This window comes from Juglans regia, chromosome 4, assembly GCF_001411555.2.
Source record: "Juglans regia cultivar Chandler chromosome 4, Walnut 2.0, whole genome shotgun sequence".
Taxonomy (NCBI): domain Eukaryota; kingdom Viridiplantae; phylum Streptophyta; class Magnoliopsida; order Fagales; family Juglandaceae; genus Juglans; species Juglans regia.
The window spans coordinates 31319358-31343474 of NC_049904.1; the positions used below are offsets into that span (position 1 = coordinate 31319358).

Genomic DNA, 24117 nt, shown 5'->3' on the forward strand with positions numbered 1-24117 from the left:
AAATAAAATAAACTGCCAAGAACTCCAAATTAAAAGAAAACAAAAACGCTACTCAAAATCGTAAATTAAGAACTTAAATAAACAATCAAGTTATAAAAAAATAAATAAATAAGTAAAAAATCTAAAGTCCAACTATACTAATATTGGGTCCGGGTGTTACACTAATGGTTGGATTATTGTGACACTATCATGTAATACCATGTAGTTTATTAAAAAATAAATCAAAAAAGGTAGAGGTAATTTAGAATTTCAATTTTTTTCCTTTTGTATTTTTGGACATACGGTCTTTTGATTTGAATAATTTTTTTTCTATTTTTTAATTAAACACGTGATATTATGTGGTGGTGCTACGTAAAGAGGATTATCTAAGCGATAAATTTTAGATGCTTCAATAATAGTAATTATGCTGTATGAAAAGAAAAACAATTGAGAATGGCGCAAATAAGTTAATCCGATCTCATATTTTATTGACCAACAAATCAAGAAATTAGGACTCGCTATAAATGCGAGTTTTGAAGCAGTCCAACAGATGAACTATAGTGAGCCCTCTGTCGTGGCTGAAAGCCGCCACACTTATTGACATGGGAAACGGATTCATAATACCTCTGAAACAAAATGGTTTAGCCATTTGGTTTTTTAAATATTCCCCACTCTTCCAATCCTCAGATAAATTGGAAACTTCACAACCTTCTGGTCTTGTCCATCTTCAGTCCAAGCACGCGTAAATTCCTCAATCACATCATCGCTCAAAAGCTCCACACCCTTCTCCCTCGCTGTTTGATACGCAGACCATGATCTTAAGTATGTAAAATAGTTATCTAAATCCATCAATCTCTCGATTACAAACTGATCAAATGGCCCTGTGTCATCAGCTCCATCCACAGGCTCGAATGGAAAATCAATGGTCTTGTACTTCTCATCCACGAATCTACGTGGTGGCTCCCAATAAGGGCCTGCAGCGATGGTATAATATGGTTGAAAGACTGCATCAACTGAGTCATTGACTTCTGGACTGGTGTAGCACCATGCAGCTATGACACCATGAGGTTTTTTGAGTACCCATTTCACTTGTTGGTAGAAAATGGGGAGATCAAACCAGTGGATGGCCTGTGCAATAGTCACAACATCGATGCTTGATTGAGATGCAATATCGAGTTCAAGCTCGGCTGCAGACATGGTTTGAGGGGTCTGTTGGTATCTTATATTGGGTAGCCTTGGTCCGAATGCCAACTGTTTTGGGCTTGTGTCTGTGGCTATGACATTCTTGAAGATCCCAGCTAGCTGGAAAACAAAGAGATGTGGTTGCATGAGATTAAAAGTCTCCAAAATGCAAATTATTAAAATGGAATTCAATGTCTCTAGTTGTTAGCTTCTGCCTTTCTCTCAAATGACTATTGTTACATTTGCCAATCAGTTACATGGAAAACTTAATTCGAAATAATAATCTAATTTTTATTCCGACACGATCATACAAAGGATCATCACAACTTTCTCAGGGCAACAAGATGTTGCAACTTCTAGAGGGAGGAAAGGGAAAAGGCCGCAAACTTACATGTCGAGCAGCCTGGCCGTTCCCGGTGCCCACGTCCCATGCCTGGTCTTGACACGGTGCCTTGGAAGCAATGAATTCAAACAATTCTGAAGGGTAGCTAGGCCGACCCTCCGCATACTGTGCCGCCTGTTTAATGAACAATTCTGCCATCTGTGTGTCTGTGCTTGTGTTTCTCCAAGCCTTCAGGTCAGATATATTCAATCTTAGCTATCTTTATATATAAATGGGGAGCAGGGCTATCTGCATGGGGTGGGAAAGCATCGATCGTGGTAGTTTCGTTTACGGCAATAATGCAGACATTATTGACCAAAAATTTATAGTTCTTCTTTTCTTTTCTTTTCTTTTTCTTCTTTTTTTTTTTTTTTTTTTGGGTTGAAAAAAGACTACACGAAATTTGTACAGTCCGCTACTTAAACTTTAATGAAAGATTAGGAAAAAATTAAGTTAAATATAAATTTTAGATATTATTCCATCGAGATCACTAGTAGCAAAATCCAATCTACTGGGGAGTGAGGAACTGTTTTCGGATTTAAATATTTGAAGAGACGGATCTAATTTCTCTGTTCGTGGTCTGTTCTCGACTAGATCTTTGATATATAACTACTTAAATATATAAAAGTGCGAGAAAACATTATTTTATATTAAAAAAAAAAAAAAAACCATTGTCGAAACCATTGTAATAGAGGGGATTTGGACCGCAGAAGGGGGGGTTTGACTTGGCTTGTGGAAACAGAAGATGCAGCATGCATGTCAGATGGCAGTAAGCGGCTTTTCTTCTGCTTCTTTTTGGTTGGCTCTGGCTCTGAACGATGAGTGGGGCCGAGACCGATCGGCGACTCCATGAGTTGGACTTGCAACTTGGAAGTCATTCACTTCGATTTGTAAACTCACTCACTTACGCGACTGATTTGTTGAGTAACTATTAATGATAAATTGATAAAGATTAAATATAGATGAAAGATGATGATAATGAGATATATGATAAAGAAGTAGACGTTTCCATACATCTCAAATCAATTATCGATGATTTATATTATATTTTTTAATTTTTTATAAAAAAGTTAAATTCATATTAATGAGACTCATAAAATATTATTGTTTACAACTTAATTTAATTTATGTATCTAAACAACTAAACGTAGCCTAATCTTTAAAATTTTAAATAGCATTAAATATATTAATATTACCTTTTAAAATTACTTTAAATATAAATTACCAAATTTATTGTTGGACATGAAACAAAAAAGATAAAATAAAATTAGCTATACGATGACGACACATTTTATCTACCGCTAAAGACGAATAGAAGAATTTAGGTACGTGATTTTTGTCTTTGTAAATTGGTGTAGTTGGGTCGCTGGGACATTTTTTCTGCCGTGCCGTCTACTCATTACGATTCTTTCATTCACTTTTTGGAGAAAACTACAACCTACATTGACAAAGGTGGAACCTACTTAGAATAAATGTGGAACAACGTACAAGGCAGCCTACAAGGTTTGGCTTTCTTTCTTTTTTCCCTTCTTTCATATATCGATGCAACATACTTCGAATTGTTATGGATCTCATTAATTAAGTAGCAGAAATGTAAAGAAAAGGAAAGTTCTAGAGACAACAAACCAGAATGAATTCTCTCCTCTCGTCATCCTCTATTTATATGAGTACAAATAAGTAAGAACTCTTCTAACAGCAAAACTCAAGGCTTTAATAAAAATAAAACAACACCACATAGCATCGAAAGACATCGTATGGATGAAGGACTTCCAAATCAAAACGGCACCGCATCAGGTTCATAACATCAATCTTATCTACTTTTGTTTAACAAGAAAATATACATTATTTTATTTATATAAAAAAAATATCCATCCCTTGTATTTTTGTAATAGTTTTGTATATAGAAAACTTCATAAATTTATTTATGATATTAAGTCCTAATATATCTTGTCTTGCTACCTCTAGTACTTGATTTGGCTATTATTAAGGATGTAATTCGGTATGCCTAGGCTGAGTTCCTACAACCAAGGTTGGGATGTTTCTACCTACGATCATAAAGACAAAGATGTGCTCAATGGTGGTCCGAGAAGCCTCTGATACTAAAGTTAATAGTTCTTTTGAGAGAATTGATGGAGAAACGTAGAGTTTAGAGACATTCATTTGTACTTGGATCATGGTTTTTATACAAGATTTCGGGGACATTCTCGTTTCTTGTGTAAGGAGTTTGTGTCAAGTCAACAGTTGTGTTAGTCACTGCCTTTAATGGGGTGTGGTGTTTGAGATAGCGTCATTAATGCGGCGTGACTTCTCGGGTAGTATCTCGACTTTTAGCGATCAACGCGGTCACTTCTTGTTCCCATCGGCCATCGTTAGAGAATGGAGGGTTGCCCATGCTTTCCATTTGCTTACCAGCGTAGATCCTTTAATGCTGGTTATCATAGGCGAGTGTCAGAGTTGACATGTCCCGTCTTTCCCATTCCACTTATTTCCAGCGCAAAGCATTCCCATTTTGCTAACACAGTTTGTGGGCCAGACCCTTTTGATGATTCTTGGGTCGGGGGAGGGGGGGGGATGTTCCAGTCTGAAAAGGGCCTTAGTATCTGGCCCAGGCCCAACCTAGTGGGCCCGAGGGGGAGGGGGGGGAAGAGAATATCCCTTCCAACTATGATTAAATCTATTGAATGATTATTTATTTAGTGGTTATAACTAGACTTTAAATTTAGGTTTATGAACTATGTCCAAATTAAAAACTATCGACTCATTTTTCAAAAGAAAAGAAGTTGTCATTCTAGGTTATTTTTTTTAAACTCTAAGTTGAACCCGATGAAAATCCTCTTAACTCTTCAATGGTGGAGTCCTAAGAGATTCATTTTACATTTTCAACGCTTGATTCTAAAGAGGTTGATATATATTCTCTACAACGGGATCCAGGATTACGTCCTCCTATTTGGGACTATCCAATCAATCAACGTGATGAAAAAATGACTTATTTGAAAATGGGTCCATATCAAATATGACTCTTGAAATACACATTTTCTAGTTCAGAAAAGCATCCTCATCGCTTTCAAGCTTCTTGGTTCATATAATCTGCATCTTGGCTTGAGTATTCTCCATCAAATCATTTAATATGTGTGGTGAATGGAAATGATTTAAAGCATTATTTCTTAAAAATAGCTCATATGCATAATATGTTCATTATTTTGCTTACCAATTATAGTTAGCATTAGTAGCTGCATCTAGAGAGGTGGTTCATGTTCATGAGTTTTTCTCAAATTTGAATTTTATTATCAAAGTAGTTGGTGCTTCATGTAAACATCATGATGAGCTACAAGTTGCTCAAGCAACACAAATTGCACATTTGCGAGCAATTGATGAACTTAAAAGTGGAAAATGAGTTAACCAAATTGGCATTGTCTAGTGAGCTGGTGATTCTCGTTGGGGTTCTCATTTTTATTCTATTTTTAGTCTACTACGAATATTTGGAGTTGCTCGCTCAGTATTTGAAAGCATAATAAAAGAATGATCATCTTACTCTCATCGCAGGGATGCAAATGCTGCTTATAAAATGATTATATCATTCCAATTTCTATTTATTTTGTATTTAATTATGAAAATCATGGGCATTAATGGTATTTTTTTTTATCAAGTTTTGCTGCAAAAGTCTCAAGACATTTTGAATGCCATGATATGGTTTCTACCATAAAAACACTCATTCAAAAGTTGAAAGATGAAGGTTGAGAAAATTTGTTTGAGAATGCTATCTCTTTCTCCAATCAATTTGATATTGACATTCCAAATTTGAGCACTTGTTATGTACAAAGTCGTGGTCATCACCAATGAGATCATATTACAATAGAGTATCATTATCATTTTGACATATTTAATACTATTATAGACCTTCAATTGCAAGATATTGATAGTAGATTTGGTGAAGGAGTGATTGAACTTTTGACACTTAGCTTAGCTTTGGATCCAAATGATGTTAATAAATATTTTAATATTGATGATATTTCATGTTGTCTTGCGGAGAAATATTATCTTCTTGATTTTTACCCCATGTAATTAAATATTCAACGTGTTAGACCTATTCATTGAGGGGGCATATGACCCACATGTGAGGGAAAGTGTTAAGAATATTATACAAATAATTAAATCTACATCTTTCTATCAATTTAAGCATTTGAGACAAGTGGTTATTTCACACGGTATTAGAGAAAATAATTAGCTTGAGAGAGATAATACCATATGAACTAGAAGTAACTTCAAGGTCAATAAGATAATTGAGTTGGCACAAGTCCTTCGTCTCAAAGTTTTGGCTAAGAAAATGTTGAAGATTGTGTATGCTTGTGATATCATCATCGGTGATGATCATGTTGTCCACACATAGCAAGAGAAAAATAGTATTGGCAACAATCTTGCGGACAAACAAGACAGTTCATGTGCATTAGGGTAGTAAACCTTTCTCAGAGATTACAAAACTGAATTTGGTGAGCCAAGCATATCGAGATTCATAGTCACTTCATCTGATATGATCATCTTTAGTAAGGCACCTTATTTTTAGATTTTGTCTCATCAGAAGATCAATTGGCTAACATCTTCACTAAGTCTCATCCACCTATTTGTCAACGTAATCTTATTTCCAAACTCAAGATGACGTCTTCATCATCCTTTTGAGTTGGAGGGGATGTTAATTAGAATGGTACCATACTTATGATAAAATATATTCATAATATTAATCTAGCATACGTATAATAATATGACTTATTTTCTACCATATTCAGTTTATTGTATAAATCAATTAGTATATTTAATTTATTGTAATTATTTCCTTCTTTCACAGGTTTCATGATTCTATAAATAGGGTCTTTTAATGTACATTTTAATATAAAAAAAAATACAAATTGTTCTCTCTCAATTTCATTTCAACTTATCATTCTTCACGACCGCCTATTTAAAGTAATAAACAATTCTGTTACAGGTACCCGTCCTCGGGTACCCGTTGTGGAATTGCTGCTGTGGCATTAGCCATGTCAGCTTTATATTATATTAGAAAAAAAAAAAAACCAGAAAGGAGCCGATTTCTTAGCGCCAAATTGATTTCTGATTTCAGATTTCAGAAACCAAAAACAAACCAGAAACCCACTTGAAACCCAGAAATTTCAGATTTTAGAGCGCCAAATTGATTTCTCTCTATACACGCACATAGAGAGAAACTACCCAAGGCATGTTGCTGCCGCCAGCCACTGCACGAAACACTAACCTACATGCACGTCCAGCAGGCCACCCGAAATGTTACACACCCCAAGCCGGAAGCACACGTACCTGTCACGAACGGCGATTCTGCAACACTTAGAGTACTGGAGCCACCTCGTGCTCCTTAAAAAACGTCGCACGTAGACAATCGGCCCCCATGTCGCATGGCTTCTCACCACCGCACCCGAAGAAACCCAACCCTACGAAGACCCACGCCACAACACCTGATGAGTCCAGCGTAGCCCATCTTCACCATGAACTCCTGAACCACCATACACAACTCCTCCTCCACAGCTAAGCCGCTGCACCACCGTTGGACAATCCCACTACAGCTACAGCTACAGCTCAGCCGAGGCCATGCCATGGAGAAACACGTGTTTCACAACCAGTGCCTCCGAGTTCTCTCCAGCGAGCGCAAGCGCAGCACCGGGGTCACCGTTTTCCTCAGCCATAAAGCCATCGTGCAACATAGCTGCCACCATGCTGCCCTGCACCTCCATGCCCAGCCACCGATAAGTCTTGGGACATGAAGAACCCTGTTTTTCACACCGAAAACAAAGCATCTACAGCCCTGGGTTCACCTGTTCAGAGACACCTCTCGGTGCTAGGTCCTCCACGTTGTTACCACCGGCACAGAAAACTTCGACGGTCACTCCACGCAGCTCCAGGTCTGCCGTGTCCCTCCTGGTAAGCCACGTCAAGCCATTCTCTCCATTTTCAGTCTCTCTCTCTCTCCCTCTCTCTCTTACCAGTGCTCAGCCACTCACCTTGCTGTCGCAACCACCGCATCCGTCCAGCCCATCGCAACTCCTCTCGGTGAGCCTCCGTCACATAGCATCTGTTTTTCATCCAAAGAATAGGTTCTTATGAACGTGCACATACATGCATGTTTTTCATCCAGCTAAGCCGCGTGAATCGTCTTCGTTGGGGTTCCATGGTCTTCTTGTTGAAGTGAAACTCGCGTTCAAGTGAACTAGGAGCCTTATTTCATGATCGACCAGAGTCTAATTTCAAAAGGCCTTTCTGTGCTATTTCTGGGAGCTAAACGCAAGAAAGACAGAAGTGATTATTAAAACCACACCGTTTTAATAATCCCACGTGGACTCCCGGCTCCCAGATATGCGGAGGTACCCCTCCCATGTACAAGTAGAATTTTTGTAAAAGTAAAGGAAAAGGAAAATCTCCAAAATGTTGAATCCGGTGTACGTGTGCGATATTAAAAGGCTTGTCTCACATTTCTAGTTTGTACCTTAAACTGTGTGTAAGTGTAATGGCAATCATGATCATAAATTGTTTTACATTCTCCACAACAATAATAATTGAAAAAGAAACAAATTTTCTTTCAATGGGTATAGTTAAATCTTGTTTTATATATATATATATATATATATATTTTTAAGAAGAGCCGGTAGCCACCCAAAGCAGATCCGTCCCAATTTTATTCATCATCCCTCACTTTTGGCCGAGGAAAAAACCTTCGTAACAAAGAAAAACTTGATAATTACAAAAAACCACCCAAACTAAAAACCAAAAAACACTCCCACTAACCTCCAAAATAAACCAGTTAACCATGCCTAATATAAGCAGTACCCATTTTATCCAATCTATACAACCCTTTGATAACTCTAGGAAGCTGAACACTATTTGTAAACAAATTAATTCTCCCCAATGCACCCTGCCTAGCCAACGCGTCTGCCACCATATTTCCTTCCCTATACAAGTGATTTATAGAAAATTCTACTCCCACTAATAAGCCATTCAGCTCCTCCCAAAAGTCCCACAAATACCATAAAGAGCATTTACGAGATCTAATCCAATCCACTACAATCTTCAAATCACATTCAATATCTATTCTAAAGTATCCCATTTGTTTACAAAACTTTATACCTTCCAACACCACTCTCAGTTCAGCTTCATTGTTAGAACAAAAACCAAAATATTTGGAAAAACCAAAGATAAGCAAACCTGTACAGTCTCTAAGTATTCCACCTCCACCAGCCGGCCCTGGATTCCCCAAGCTACTCCCATCCACATTGAGTTTCACACGCCCCTGCCTCGGTTTTGTCCAGTGCACTACCTCCACAGTTTTTCTTTTTGTTTCAGCAATCTTCACTTCCAGATTCTGCAAAACCCGAACATCAACCTCATTTAAATGTTTCACCTTAGCTATATTTTGGCTCAGCACCCCCACCCAATGTTTAATGGACAGCCAAACATCTACACTACTCTCCACTTTCCCCTCCATTCTCGCCACGCATCTCCTTCTCCACAATCTCCACACTACCAAGCAAGGGATCAACCCCATCAAAATCCCCAATTGAGAGAATCTTGAAGCCCTATTGAACCACATCTGCACTCTTTCTTTCCAGTTTTGTTGTCTAAGAAATGGCACCCCTACTTCCACCGAAACTTTCCTCCATACCTCAGTAGCAAACTCTCCTTTATTCAAGACATGTTCCAAATCTTCAGTTTTTCTCAACTGGCAGCAATCACATGCAGATGCAATAGACACCCCTACCCTTCTCACATTCTCGTCCACACCTAAACACTCAAAAGCTGCTTTCCACATACATACAGCCATTTTCTTAGGCAGCCATTTGTTCCATACCCACTTAGCCCATTCAAACCTTGGTGCTTTGAATCTGATCACATCCCATGCAGATTTTGTAGAAAAGGAACCATTTTTTTCAGGAAGCCATAATAGAATATCCAATGAGCTACCAAGAGAACCAATTATTTCCATAACTTCCTCAGCTTTAATGAAACCCAGTAGCCTTTGAAGCTTTTCCACATCCCACGAGTTATTAATAACCAACTCTTTTAATCTTATATTAGAAAGTTCACCTTCTGGAAATTCTGAAAACAGGGGACCTGAATCCAAAAATTTATCATACCACAAACTAACTTCTCCTTCTCTAATCTTCCACTTTGATTTGCTCAATAACTCAGGCATACACTGCAGAATTTTCCTCCAAAATGAAGAAACTGATCCACTTACCTTACAAAGAACAATATGTCCTCCTTTTACATATTTTGCTCTAAAAAATCTCACCCATAATGAATTCTGAGTTAATAATTGCCAACCAAACTTCATAAATAAAGACCTTTGAACTTCTGAAATGTCCCTAACACCTATACCCCCTTCCTCCACAGGCGTACACAATTTTCTCCAAGCCTTCCATTTCATTTTACCCTTCCCCTCATTTACTCCCCAGAAAAAAGTGGCAAACATACTCTGAATCTTTTTTATAACCAACATAAGTGCATTTAACACTGCTAACAAATGCAATGTCATACTTGACAGCACATGTCTCAACAACACTACACGGCCACCTTGAGACAAAAGTTTACTTTTCCAACCCTCAATTTTCTGACCTATTTTCTGAATCAACAGTTCAAAATGACAACACTTCAATTTACCATCCACTATTGGCACGCCCAAATACGTAAAAGGAAACTTACCTTCGGTATAGCCAGTCTCCGACAATAACTCCCCCTTCCTTTGAGCTCCCAACTTCTTAGAGAAAAAAATGGCTGATTTGTCCTTGTTCACCCTTTGACCAGTCCAGCTTTCATACTCTCTTAGCACCTCCATTAAGTTTCTAACAGATTTTTTGCACGCATTTGCAAAAATAACGATATTGTCTGCATATAATAAATGAGAAATAATAGGAGCACCAGTCGGATGTGCAAACGGTAAAATACACTTCTCTTGCATCTTCTTGTTAATTAATCTAGAAATAATTTCTTCCATGATAATAAAAATATACGGAGACAGCGGATCCCCCTGCCTCAATCCCCTTTTAGACTTGAAAAAACCCCTATAGGTACCATGCATCATAACAGAAAACCAAGGAGTAGCAATGCAGTTCTGAATCAACTTACAGAAGCACTCTGGAAATCCAAAAGCATGCAGAATCTGATCTACCACCCTCCACTCCACTCTATCATATGCTTTACTCATGTCAATTTTTAACATAATATTACCACCCCTCACCCGTCTATGTAACAATTTCAACATCTCTTGAGTAAGCGTTACATTATCAAAAATACTCCTACCTTTCACAAAAGCTCCTTGCTCAGGTGATATTAAATCATTAATCACCAAAGATAGCTTACCCACCAGAATTTTAGAGAAAATTTTGTATATGACATTGCAAAGACTTATCGGCCGAAACTTATCGAAAAACTGAGGTTCCTTTACCTTAGGAATAAGGACAATATATGAGGAACAAAAGAAACGAGGCAACAGCTCACCTGTAAAGAATTCGCGCACTGCTGCCATCACATCATCTTTAACAATCTTCCAACAGGTTCTATAGAAAGCAGATCCAAAACCATCCGGGCCCGGACTACTGTCCACTGAAATAGACAAAACAGCTTCAAATACCTCCTCCTCAGTTGGTTCCTCCATCAGCTTTGCTTTAGAAACCTCAGAAATCACTGGCTGAATAATACTACTCAAAATGGACCTCTGCACCGTATTATCCTGGCCTAAAAACTGTTCAAAATAATTAACAGCACCATTGTGAACCATTTCCATATTTTCCAATAAAGACCCATCAGGCATCGTCATGGATCTCACACATGAATTCCGTCTTCTTTGTGCCACCACCGCATGGAAGAATTTTGAGTTTTGGTCACCCTCAAATACCCATTTTATTTTAGCTAGCTGCGCTAATCTCTTCTCTTCCCTTTTATACCATAGTTCCAATTCAGCCTTAGAAATAAGTAACTCCTCTTCAACTGCTTCAGAAAACTCAGGTTGAAGTAAAGTCTCATATCTTTCCACCCTTTCCTCCAACTCTTGGACCAACACGACCAAAGGTTTGTTATCAGGATCGGAGAATGATCTAACGTAATTCTTTTCAACAAGGATGCCTTAGCTTCACTGTGTTTCTCAGCAAAAACATTGTTAACCAACACCCTATCCAGCTTTGCCCAACATCTCGCTAAACCTTGGTGTCCATTACACCAAGAAAAATTTCCTCCTTCTAATCTGAGCTCCAACAATCCACAGCCATCAATACATCTATTAAAATCAGCCATAGCGGAACCCAATCGAGGTCTTCCTCCCACCCTTTCAGCATCCGATCTAATTACATTAAAATCTCCCATAACTACCCACGGTACCTCAAAACTGGAAATGCCTTGAATCTATTCCCACAACTCCCTCCTCTCAATTGGCGAGCATTTAGCATAAACAAAAGTAAGAAGCAACGAGCTTCTATCCTCTGTTAATAAGATTGTCAAGCATTGATTTGAACTACCCACAACATCTACCTGCATCTCATCTCTCCAGAATAGCCATAACTTTCCACCATCCACCACATTATCACAAAAGTTTGAAAATTGCAAAAACCCCGCCCATCTTCTTAACCTCTCCACATCTTGAAAAGGTTCTGCAACAGCCAACATAGAAACTTTAAACTCTTTCACCATTTGCTTTAATTTTTTCTTTGACGTACCCAACCCCCTAACATTCCAATACATGATATTATCAATCATATTTTCAATTTTTGAGGCAGAGCCTTCGCCCTCTTAGATCTTCTCACTGGCACATCAAGTCTGTTACTTCCTTCCAATACACCCACCTGCACTATACCTGGATCTGAACAGTAATCTTTTTGATGATCTAAACCCACCTCCACATCTCCCTCAGATAACACCTCATAATTAATTTTTTCCACCTCACCCTCCTCTTCCCCCTCCATCTCTGACCCATCCTCCACGATAACCTCCTCTCTTTCCATACTTTTCGCATCTCCATTTTCCTGAGCCAAATTAGAACAACCTCCCACCTCAACCTACACACTTAGAAACCCTGAACCAGGTTCATTACCACATTCGACTTCCTCCCTTCTAAAATTAATTTCCTCACTAACCACCGTAGCTACTTCTTTATTTTTTTCATTAAAAATCCAAGAACCTTTCACCTCCTCATTCTGTTTATCCACCTCCCCCTGCCCCTGAATGCTCAAAACCTGGCCCTCCTTTTCCACTACCTCAGTTTCTTTTCTACCCACTTCTTTCCATACTAACCCTTCTCCCTCCTTCCTCACGCCTTCCTTCCTTTTAACCATCACTCCAACACGGCAAACCACTTCTGTATGCCATTGCCTACAACATTTCTTGCAATAGAAACCCCTCTTCTCATATATAACCTTTTGCCAACTCTGTTTTTGTCCTACTACCAATGGAAAACCCTCAACAGGGTCGTTTTGCAAATCTACCTCAACACACAATCGAGCACCAGTGGCTCTTGTGCGATATAAAGTGGCATTATCCGTACCCAAAAATTTACCAAATCTGTTTGCAAAACTCTGTAAACAATCCAATCTATATAACTGTAAAGGCAAACCTGGCAAATATATCCACTGTGGCGCAATCGAAGGCTCCTTGTTGACATCAAAATTCACGGACCAGTTGAACATTCTAAACTGACACCCAGCCACTAGACATCCTTCTCTTGCCCACGCATGAACGTAGTCTTTTTCATTTGCCAAATGCAACAACACATGATAGTTATCCATAAAACTAATCATTGGAACCTCCGATAAGCCCCAAGATTGAATAATCTGCCTCCGAAGAACGTCAATAGACGGCCTTGCAGAGAGGAATTTAAGTACCAAAGCAAACTTCAAATCCTCAGCAGCCCTTTCCATCTCCACTTCCGTAAACACAAAACCCAACTCCCCATTAATCAATTCCGGTTTCCGTAGAGGTATTTTGAACTTCGCTGCTGGAATTGGCCTCTTCAAAGCTTGAGCAAACGATCGTCCTCCCATCCAAGCCTCACCCGAACCACCCCCTGCAATCTGATCACCTTCCCCACCTTCCCTTGACCCTCCGGCAACAGAGCCAACCGGAGGCGGCGCGGCCATGACCGCAAAAACCCAATCGAATCCCTCAAAAAATGAAAACCCTAGCAGAACGAAAATCTCCCTGCCACGTCAGCGTGAAAACTCAATCTTGTTTTATATGCTAAACTAGCTGCATTCTCCATCAACTCTTGAATTATTTTATCAATAAATTAAGAGATAATTCAAAGATAATAAAAAAGTGTCATATTTATAAAGTGAGATGAAATCAAGAAATATTAAGATCATGTAAGTGTAGTATATAGTACTATTATTTCTGGTGTAATTATGTTAATTAAAACGGTTAGCATGCATCGTATCTTTTTACCTTTTCCTCGGAAAAGAAACCTTGGCCGCGAAAAATATTTGTACAATGGAGTTTTCCACTTTATAATCGATCGACAACAATATGCGCAGATATATCTGAAACGTACCAGGCTTGACGGAGGATGATCTTGATCTATGATGGATAGAATCATAACTAAAAGGTGTTAATTAATTAGCAAATGATCAGTTCAAAACTAAACTACTTTCCGTATTAATAAAGTACTAATATTTCACGTGCATCACCATGCATTATACATATTATATAGTTCTTGATCGTTTGAAGCAAGACTCCTCGTAACATCTTTTCTCCTTTCTTGAAAAAAAAATAACATGTTCCAAGCTTGCTTGCTGCGTAAAGGCAGATGCACGGTGGAGTAGGGTCAACCGATAGCTTTAATTTTTTTGTATTTTATTTTATTTATATAAGAGGCAGAAGCCCCACATTTCATTGAAAAATCTCACTAAGAGGAGGAAAGTCATCGATACAAATATAAAAAGACATTAGCGCTTAATAGAGGGAAGGCCTCATTTATCAATACGTACAAGATCACGAAAATGTCTCCCCCCAAATTCCACATCCTGAAACTCTACACTCCTACCCTTTGCATCCTCCTTCGCCGGAAAATCTGCCACTATGTTAGTTTCTCTATAAATATCGGACATTCAACCGATAGCTTATTAGTAAATTAGTTCGGTTCCTCCAATTTGTACAGCCCATGCAGCTTCATAAACTGGTAGTGTAAAACAAGTTACTGCATGCTTTACAAAAGCGACTACGATTTGATTCCTGTTCGTCGTGGTATTACGAATAAAGTTCAGAAATACAAAATTCCTCAGGCTAAAGTTTCCAAGCTTGCCTAGCTAGTACGTAATACCAATGTACACTATGGAGTATACTACAAGGAAGTTAGATTTTATAAAGTCTGAATAATAAAGTTTGGAGCGAGAGACATGATGTAGAAACATAAAGTAAAGTGATCAGTCTTACAACACTTACTTGCCTCATAAATTTATTAGGACATTTATAAATGTCGGGGGTCACTTATCTGTTCAGGTGATCCTATTACAAGAACGTTAATGTTTAAGTTTTCATAACACTACTGTACTTGTTTTTTGGCGCGTACAATCTTGCGATGGCCGGAACAGAGCATGTTATATCCATGGAGGAGTCACTCTCCAAGAAGGTTAGTTTTGTCAGAGAAGAAGCTGGTGAAACAAGCAGACGGAGGCAGAGCATTGAAATCGAAGAGGAAGCGAGTTCCACGTCCAAGATTAGGAAAGCAAATCTTGAGAAACTAAAAGAAGCAGGGCCCAAGATTACGCGAAATCCAGATGATCCGAAGACTACGCCAAAAATACAAGAGGTTCCGGCCTTACTGCGAGGACACAGAAATTTCAAAAAGTACTTTGAGCCAAGGGTGGTATCACTCGGTCCTATCCATCATGGGAAGAAGGAATACCAGGCAGCAGAGGACTTCAAGCTTGGAATGGCATGCAAATTCGTCGAGGACAGTGGCAAGTCGGGTGAGGTTTTGCTCGGGAAAATTGCGGAGAACATCAAGCAACTCAAGCAGTACTTCGATGAGAAGGTGGCCGAGAAGTATGATGATGAGACCCTCGCCTGGATGCTGTTTGTGGACGGGTGTGCAGTGTTGCAATCCATACACTCTGTAGTTCATCAAGAGATCATAAAAAAGTTAAAGATAAAAAATGATCAGATGGGCTTTGCGCAACAGGATTTGTTCTTGTTGGAGAACCAACTTCCTTATCAACTCCTCTTGGTTTTAATGGATTCCAGCGCAAAGAAAGAAGATTTGAAGGAATCGATCGAAACTTTCATGAGTCGAATGGCGCATGAAAGGGGAGAATACGTTGGCAAAGCTGGAGAAACCAATGGAACGCCGATCCATCTTCTCGATCTCCTCCGGACAAAACTCGTAGGCAAAAGTACTACGGAGAACAAAGGCAGGTCGAATGGATTGATCAATTCTTTCAAGAAACTAATGACGATTTTTGCCGATCTGATCCCATGCAAAAGCAAAAGCGGCGGCGAACAGGAGCAGTCGTTTCGCAACGTGCAGGAACTCAGAGCAGCAGGAATATATGTGAAGCCAGCTCAAACTAGCTTGTTGACGAAGATAAGTTTCGATAGATCCCTCAAATTCTTTGCGGGATACCTCCAGCTGCCTCTAATAACAGTTGATGACGCAACGGGGCCCAAGTTTTTCAACTTGATAGCCTACGAGATGTGTTCGGATTTTGACAATGACTACGGGATCACCTCATACGTAGCCTTCCTGGATTCACTCATCGATAATCCTGGGGACGTGAAGGAGCTAAGGAATGCGGGCATACTCTACAACCTGCTCGGCAGCGATGAAGAAGTGGCTCAACTCTTCAACGAGATAGGCACCGACTTGGTGCCCGACTCCGCAGCATATGGAGATGTCAAAAAGAAGATTCAGAGTCACTACCGCAATCAGTTGAAGGTCTGGATTACTCAAGCCATACACGAACATTTCAGCAGCCCCTGGACGATCCTGGCTTTTATTGCTGCAATATTAGGACTTGGTCTATCTGCCGTACAGGCTTTCTACGCAGTCAAAGGTGATGAAAATAAGAAGCAAAAGTAGGGTATCAATCAAAGGTTCTGCATGCTCGGCCATCAGCTAATTGTCATTTCATTTGACTTATAATTTTTACTTTTGAAATGATCTGTAACTTTGGTATAATGTGAAGTCAGTCTTAAATAATTGGGAGTGGGATTAGATTTATTTTTTATTTTTTTTGCGGAGTGGATTAGATTTAATAGTGTGTGTTTAATAATCTTATAAATGTGATGAAATGTGTGCGAGATATTATGAAAGCTGGGTATTGTAAATTAAGTTGAAAATATGATCAATGTTTTAGTCAGTATGTCTCATTCTGTTTTTTTCTTATTTATTTATTTAGAGATGTTGTAAAACTATTTTTGTAATTTAATATTACTATTTGTAATTTAATCGTGTAACCATAGACATGCTTCTCTCTCTCTCCCCCAATGTATCATCATGAGATTGTATTATTGTAATCTTTTTTTATTAATAAAATTTCTACAATTCTGTAGGCGTAGACACATTACTAAACCACATAAATTATATATTGTGTGATTGCTTGATCATTGCTTTGTTTGTCCTCGTTAGTGTGTGTCTGTCCCAACAAACATATCATGTATATTTCGGGAAATTCCAACCATGGCTATCAGTTGTAATTAATGATCATTTATTTTGCAACACCAACATTTCGTTTCTTTCAAAATTCAAATTCAATTATATTTGGTAAATATTAATGTCAAAATGATAAATATTAGTAGATTACCCAAATGAGGACTTATTTTTAAAGAATCTAATATATTTTTTAGACATCCATGTTCCAAAAATAAGATGCTTGAAATCTCTAATTCTTTGAAAATGTAATGAACTTAGAGGATGCATGATGAAATCTCACCAGTATTTTCATGTTGTGAAATTCACAATCTTTTGGGTGATAATGTCACTTTGTGAAGGAAAATAAAGAAAAACTAAATAAATAATTAAGGCAAAGTTATATAATTTATTAAGAGTAATGCTAGATACAGTCTTAGGGTGTGTAAGTCTCGCACATTTATTTTGAAAAAAGTGAAGTCTATTATTAAAAAAAATAACTTTTATGTGGGTATTAGATCTAATATTTAGTCACTTTTTTCAAATAAAATTCCAATGACTTGCCCACCTTAGGATCTTATCTAGCAGTACTCTTATTTTAAAAGTTCCTATAACGCCACAAACCCAAAACTATAAACCGACAAAGTAATTTAGCCTATATTTTTAAAATTTAATTTCTCCTTGTTTACAAATATATATCAATAATATATTTGTATTAAATCTAAATGGACAATAATAAGTATTGTATGATGACTCATTTTGTGTGTATATCTGTCTTCCACTTAAAGCACTCAAGATTGAGCAAGTACTTGAGATATCTTGATCATGTATATAAATTCATTTAATGGATGAAATCTATAATCTAATTTCGGCAATGTTGGTATATATGGAGCCATGCAATACTATAGTAAATTATATTCCTAGCTTGCTAAGTTTGTCAAGCCATGAAATACAATAGTTGCTTCAGTGATGTGTGCATATGATTCCATGCTTTAATTTCGAGTAAAAGCAACATTTATATATTTATCAAACTCAAGTTTTCCAAAAGTGCTGTATAATATTCCAAACTTGACTTGTTTCTCAAGTCATGAAAATATTCCGAGCTTTATTAAGCCAACATTCCCAAATTTCTCGAACTAAGGTTTCCAAAAGTGCTACTGCCAAATTAAGAACTATAGAACAGCAATTAATATTAATTACCAGATTGAAGTACTGCGTTGCTACTTGCAATGGCCGAATCGAAGCCTGTTGTTTCCAAGGTCCTGGAGTTGCCTTTGAAGAAAGGTGTGATCAAAATAGAAGTTGGTGAAACAAGCCAAGGCCGCGACCAACTTGTCATTTCCGTTGATCAGGAGGCACAGACGCAGAGCGGTTTAAGCAGAGAGGAAGGGTTTAAAATGTTTGAGAAGAAGGAGAATGAAGTCCGAAGATCAAAAACACCAAAAATACAGAAGGTTATATTCTTGCTCCGAGATCACAAACATTTTGTCAAGTACTATGAGCCAAGAGTGGTATCATTGGGTCCTATCCATCATGGAAAGGAAAAGTACCAGCTTGCTGAGACGTTCAAGCTTAAACTGGCAAAAGTATTTGTCGAAAGTAGCGGCAAGACTATTGAAGAAATATGCGATGCTATTGATGGGAAAATTGAGGAACTCAGGAAGTGCTTCGAGAAGGAGGTGACGGAGAAGTATAAAAATGCTGACCTCGCCTGGATATTGGCCGTTGACGGTTGCGCAATCCTTCAATACATTGACCTGGCTATTAAAGACAAGTTCGAAGCTTTTGATATAAAAAACGACAGTGTAGCCTTTTGTCAATAGGATTTATTCTTGCTGGAGAATCAAGTTCCGTATGATCTCCTCGACTTGTTGATGAGCTTGAGCACTGTGGAAAACGAGTTGAGGACGTCGGTTGAACAATTCATTATAAGAAACCATGACCACATGGTACCAATGGACAATAGTTCGGATCCGCAATCTGGGAAGCAAGCAGAAAACGGAAAAAGAAAACCGACCCATCTTCTCGACCTTCTGAGGTCAAGTCTCTTGGGCCCACAAAAACAAAGCGACAACGCAAAGAAAAATGATGAGACGACAAACCAACCATCAAATGGTACAAAAAGCTTTTGCGGCGATTTTGCGGCGATTTTAGGGAACGGAAAGAAGAGCTCCGATTTGCAATTTTATCGCAACGTGCAGGAGCTTAAAGCAGCAGGAATCCATGTGAAGCGAAGTAAAGATAATTCCTTGAGATCAGGCATATATTTTAATAGAAAACTCCACCTCTCTGGATTCCTCTCGCTTCCTTCACTAAAAGTGGATGACTCAACGGGGCCGAAGTTATTGAACTTAATTGCCTACGAAATGTGTCTGGACTTCAAAAACGACTTCGGCATCACCTCTTACGTATCTTTCCTCGATTCACTCATCGATGAAGCTAACGATGTCAAGGAACTAAGGAAAGCACACGTTCTCTGCAACCTCCTCGGCAGCGACAACGAAGTGGCTCAGCTCTTCAATGAGATAGGCACTGATTTGGTGCCTGACCTCGGTGAGTATAAGGAAGTCAGGAATCAGATTCAGAAGTACTGCGACAACACTTTCATGACATGGATGGCTGAAGTCTTTCACAATCATTTCAGCAGCCCCTGGACGGTGTTAGCTTTTCTTGGCGCATTATTCGCGCTTGCTCTGAGTTTCGCTCAGACTTGGTATGCAGTGAATTCTCCCCCCGGCCCCTGCGATAAGTTCTGCGAAAAATTCAATCAAAACTTACGAAAGGGATGATCGGTCGACGGTACGGATAATTAATTTGTTCGTGATTTTCTTTTGCATCTATATCTTCTTATCTAAAGGAAATGGCTTCTTTGCCTCGGGCGCGTGGTTGTTTCCGATTAATAAAAGAACCATAGGAGTTCTGTACTTGTCTGTCATGATTTCACATAAGGTCATTATTCCTCGTAAGACCATGTTGTGGTATTGATATGTTTGTTTTGGTTTTGATGTAATGTGTTTGAGACGAAATAATTATGATTCTGATATATTTTGAGGTGATAAGTGGTCAGCATATGATCTGGGACCAGGATCATGTTAACAGGATCAGCTACTTTGCGAAAGAAATCTCAAGTTGAAACTCTGTTTTTTATGCACCGATTTACAGACATCATTTTTTTTATTATTAAAAAACTTAAAAATTTAAAAATTTTGAAAAAATTGATAATTATGTACTGTATAAGAAGTATGAATTAGAATCTTGACTCTACAATTTATTATATTTAATTAATTATTTTACTTATCTCATTTAATTAAATCTCATTTATCATTAGAGATCGCATTAAATTTATAATAGAAAAGAAAATCTGGTGCACAGTGATATTTTTTATCCGTTCAAACTTTTAAAATAAATTGTAATTTCACAACAAGCTCCGGCCACATCAATAATGTGATGTCATTTGAATTATAAGTTACCATTTGGACAATGAATTGAGATAAATGTTGAAATTTAAATAAAATATTATTAGAATATTATTTTTTAATATTATTATTATTTTGATATTTAAAAAAGTTGAATTTATAATTATTATATTTTGTGTGAAAATTTAAAAAAATTGTAATGATGAGATGAGATAAGATGAAACACTTCTTATATCCAAATGAGACCTTAATCTCCTAAACTTTTTTCAATTGTTATCATTGAGTTTTTTTTTTTTTTAAATAATCTATCGACAGGCGATTGTTTTTAGTCCTGCCTAGTACTACTGATTGAGGGTAAGATAAATATTAAGAAGACAAAATTTATATATAAAACTGATTAATATCATGCAACGAATCCCTGTCCTAGAATTTAAAAACAATAATTGATCAGCTTTCCCATAAATATTGTCCAAATAATTAAAGGCTCTTTCGCCTGTATATTATATTCAATGTAAAATCTCGTAAGTTCATAATATTTGTATGTTGAATAGATTCTTTAACAAAAGGGTGAAATAATTTACTGGCCTCATCAAATTAAAGTAATTCCACGTAAAATAAAAACTGGTTGATAGTTAAAAGGATTACGCGTGGCGTTTACGTACTTTACAACTGTATCTAGCATTAGATCTCGACGATTTGCAATAAAAATTTTTAATAGTGTGGGATACATTGAGATTAAAAAATTATAAAAATATAACTATATAAAAAATTAGATCTCGATAATTTGTAATATACACATAGAAATAAAATTCTAAAAACACAATATCTTAATATATGATTCAAATTTTTTACTATAATATTTCATGAAATAATATCCATCCATTATTTTTTTTTTAAAGAAATATTTAGAATTTATTAGTTTCATACAAACTATCAAATGATCTTTTAGAATGTTATCTTCCATTCTAGTATGTAAGCTAATTTATTAAGTTTTATGTAAACTTTAGATATTTCCATGTCACATTAATTAATTAAACATATAATACTATAATTGAGACTTTAAATAAGTTTTTTTCTTGCTCAATGAAGTCTAAAGGATATATAAAACCTCTTAATTATTTTCCATATAGTTCACAAACCATAAATGATAATTCAAAAATAATAAAAAGTGTCATATTTATAAAGTGAGATGAAATCAAGAAATATTAATAAGAAATAAGTGTAGTATATAGTATTATTTCTGGTAATATAGTATTATTTCTGGTGTAATTATGTTAATATAGAACAGTTAGCATCGTATCTTTTTACCTTTTCCTCGGAAAAGAAACCTTGGCCGCGAAAAATATTTGTATTTTCCACTTTCATAATCGATCGACAATAATATGCGCAAATATATCTGAAACGTACGGGGCTTGACCGGGCTTGACAGAGGATGATCTATATACGATGGATAGAATCACAACTAAAAGGTGTTAATTAAGCAAATGAGTTCAAAACCAAACTACTTTCCGTATTAATGAAGTACTATTTCACGTGCATCACATATATAGCTCTTGATCGTTTGAAGCAAGACTCCTATTGTAACATGTTTTCTCCTTTCTTGAAAAGAAAACATGTACCAAGCTTGCTTGCTGCGTAAAGACAGATGCACGGAGGAGTAGGGTCAATCGATAGCTTTAATTTTTTATTTTATTTTATTTATATAAGAGGCAGAAGCCCCATATTTTAACGCTGATGGTAAACAAAACGAAAGGATTGAAAAATTTTGAAAGTTTGAGAGTCTATTTTTATGTAATTAATAGTTTTAAAAGTACATTATGAATTGAATGAAAATTCGAGAGAACAAGATGTAATTAACCTTAGTTCTTTTTCTTTTTCTTGTAAACCAATGAAGAATGCCTACGTGCGGTTAAAACAACAGAATTTGGTTTTCAAGAAAATTTAATTTTATACATCTCCTTCTGATCAAACCTTGTCATATTAGCACTTTTTTTTTTAACCAAACACGATTAATAGTTATTTTGACTCCAATTAACTTTAATAACTGGACATTTTGTAGTTGTGCAATTTGTTTAGGATAAAATCATATAAACACGGCTTAAGTGCTGCAGACTTAATATGTGTATATATGTATGTATAGATTTTAAGGATCAAAGTGCTGTAGAGTTTTTAGGGTAACGTTGTTGGATTACATGTGGAGTCTGGTTCGTGAGAAAAAAGGCGCAACCTGTAAGTTCGCTCAACTGTCACTCGACCTAGCGCTCAAAAGAAGTTCAACCCGTGAGTTCACTCGAGGTACGTTCGAAAGTGGACTCGAGTGACAGTGTTTGTTCGAGTTGCGCTCAACACACCGCTCGAGCCAATGTTCATTGGCTATTCGCTCGAGGCGTGCACGACACTCCACTCGAGCGAATGCCGTATTTTTCGCCAATCAAGGTTTCCAGCACCATTTTCTATAAATAAGTAATATTTTGACTTATTGTACATGTGTTTTCAACAGCTTTCAGTGAGAAGAAGAGAGGCAAAAGTGCGAGTGCATATTGTGAGAGAGAGAGAAAAGGCCCTAAAGAGAGTGAGTTGAGATTGTGTGATTGTAATCTCTTTTGATTAATAAAACTTCTACAGATCTATGAACGTAGGCATGTTGTCGAACCATGTAAATTGTGTGCCGTGCGATTGCTTGATCGTTGCTTGCTTTTATTTGTTTTCAATTGCCATCGTTGGTGTGCGTGTTTGTCACAACAATTGGTATAAAGAGTCAAGGTTCAAGTTTGAAGGAAAACAATGTTGGAGACAAATTAAAAGCATCCGGGATCGAGAAGTTCAATGGCACTTATTTATGGAATTAGAGGATGCAGATTGAGGATTATCTCTATGGGAAGAGGCTAGATCTTCCACAATTCAAAAAGAAGCTGGAGAGTATGGACGATGCTGAATGGAAACTGTTAAATCGACAGGTTCTAAGGATTGTCCGACTGACCCTATCCAAACCAATGGCGCGCAATGTTATTAAGGAGAAAACCATGATGGATCTCATGGGGCCTTTTCAGGTATGTATGAAAATCCGTCTGCAAAATAACAAGGTTCATCTGATGAATAAGATGTTCAATCTGAATATGTCGAAAGGTTTGTCTATGACCCAGCACTTGAATGACTTTAATACGATCACCAATCAATTATCTTCTGTAGAGATTGAGTTTGATGATGAGATCAGAGCGTTGATTCTAGGGGTGTAACCGGTCCGGTCCGGTCTAGTTTTGGACAAAATCTAGGACCGAACCGGTATGTACCGGTTTTGTATTTTTCAAAACCGATTACGCACCGGTTACCCTCCTAAATCGGTACTTCCGATTTTACCGGTCCGGTCCGGTCCGGTTTTTCGATTTTTTTTAAATGTAAGTTTCACAATTTGTCATTATAAATTTATTTATAAAAAATAAAAACTAATTTAAAAAATATTGTTTTATATTTTTATTATAAGTTATATATTAGTATTAGTTATAAACTTTTAGTGATTTAGTATTAACATTTTATAT

At 37.2% G+C, this 24117-nt stretch overlaps 3 protein-coding genes across 3 annotated transcripts; 2 read left to right on the plus strand and 1 right to left on the minus strand.

The window, feature by feature from the left end:
- Positions 1–433: 433 nt before the first annotated feature.
- LOC109004543 (putative methyltransferase DDB_G0268948) lies at positions 434–1764 on the minus strand. The gene is made up of 2 exons (XM_035689388.1): positions 1553–1764; positions 434–1281 (listed from the first exon to the last, which is right to left on the minus strand). The coding sequence occupies exons 1-2, from the start codon at positions 1700–1702 to the stop codon at positions 637–639; spliced, it is 795 nt and encodes a 264-aa protein (XP_035545281.1). The 5' UTR covers positions 1703–1764; the 3' UTR covers positions 434–636.
- A 13209-nt stretch (positions 1765–14973) lies between these two features.
- LOC109008406 (UPF0481 protein At3g47200-like) lies at positions 14974–16890 on the plus strand. The gene has a single exon (XM_018988488.2). The coding sequence runs from the start codon at positions 15117–15119 to the stop codon at positions 16614–16616; it is 1500 nt and encodes a 499-aa protein (XP_018844033.1). The 5' UTR covers positions 14974–15116; the 3' UTR covers positions 16617–16890.
- A 2230-nt stretch (positions 16891–19120) lies between these two features.
- On the plus strand, positions 19121–19954 carry LOC109008405 (UPF0481 protein At3g47200-like). Its single transcript, XM_035689296.1, has one exon. It carries the CDS (start codon positions 19121–19123, stop codon positions 19952–19954), a length of 834 nt encoding a protein of 277 aa, XP_035545189.1.
- Positions 19955–24117: the final 4163 nt, after the last annotated feature.

Excerpts from the sequence above, each read along its gene's own strand:
- LOC109004543 (XM_035689388.1), bottom strand. The coding sequence starts at position 1,702 with ATGGCAGAATTGTTCATTAAACAGGCGGCACAGTATGCGGAGGGTCGG. Across the intron at positions 1,282-1,552 it reads ACGGCCAGGCTGCTCGACAT|CTAGCTGGGATCTTCAAGAA; the intron begins GTAAGTTTGCGG and ends TTTGTTTTCCAG.
- LOC109008406 (XM_018988488.2), top strand. The coding sequence starts at position 15,117 with ATGGCCGGAACAGAGCATGTTATATCCATGGAGGAGTCACTCTCCAAG.
- LOC109008405 (XM_035689296.1), top strand. The coding sequence starts at position 19,121 with ATGGACAATAGTTCGGATCCGCAATCTGGGAAGCAAGCAGAAAACGGA.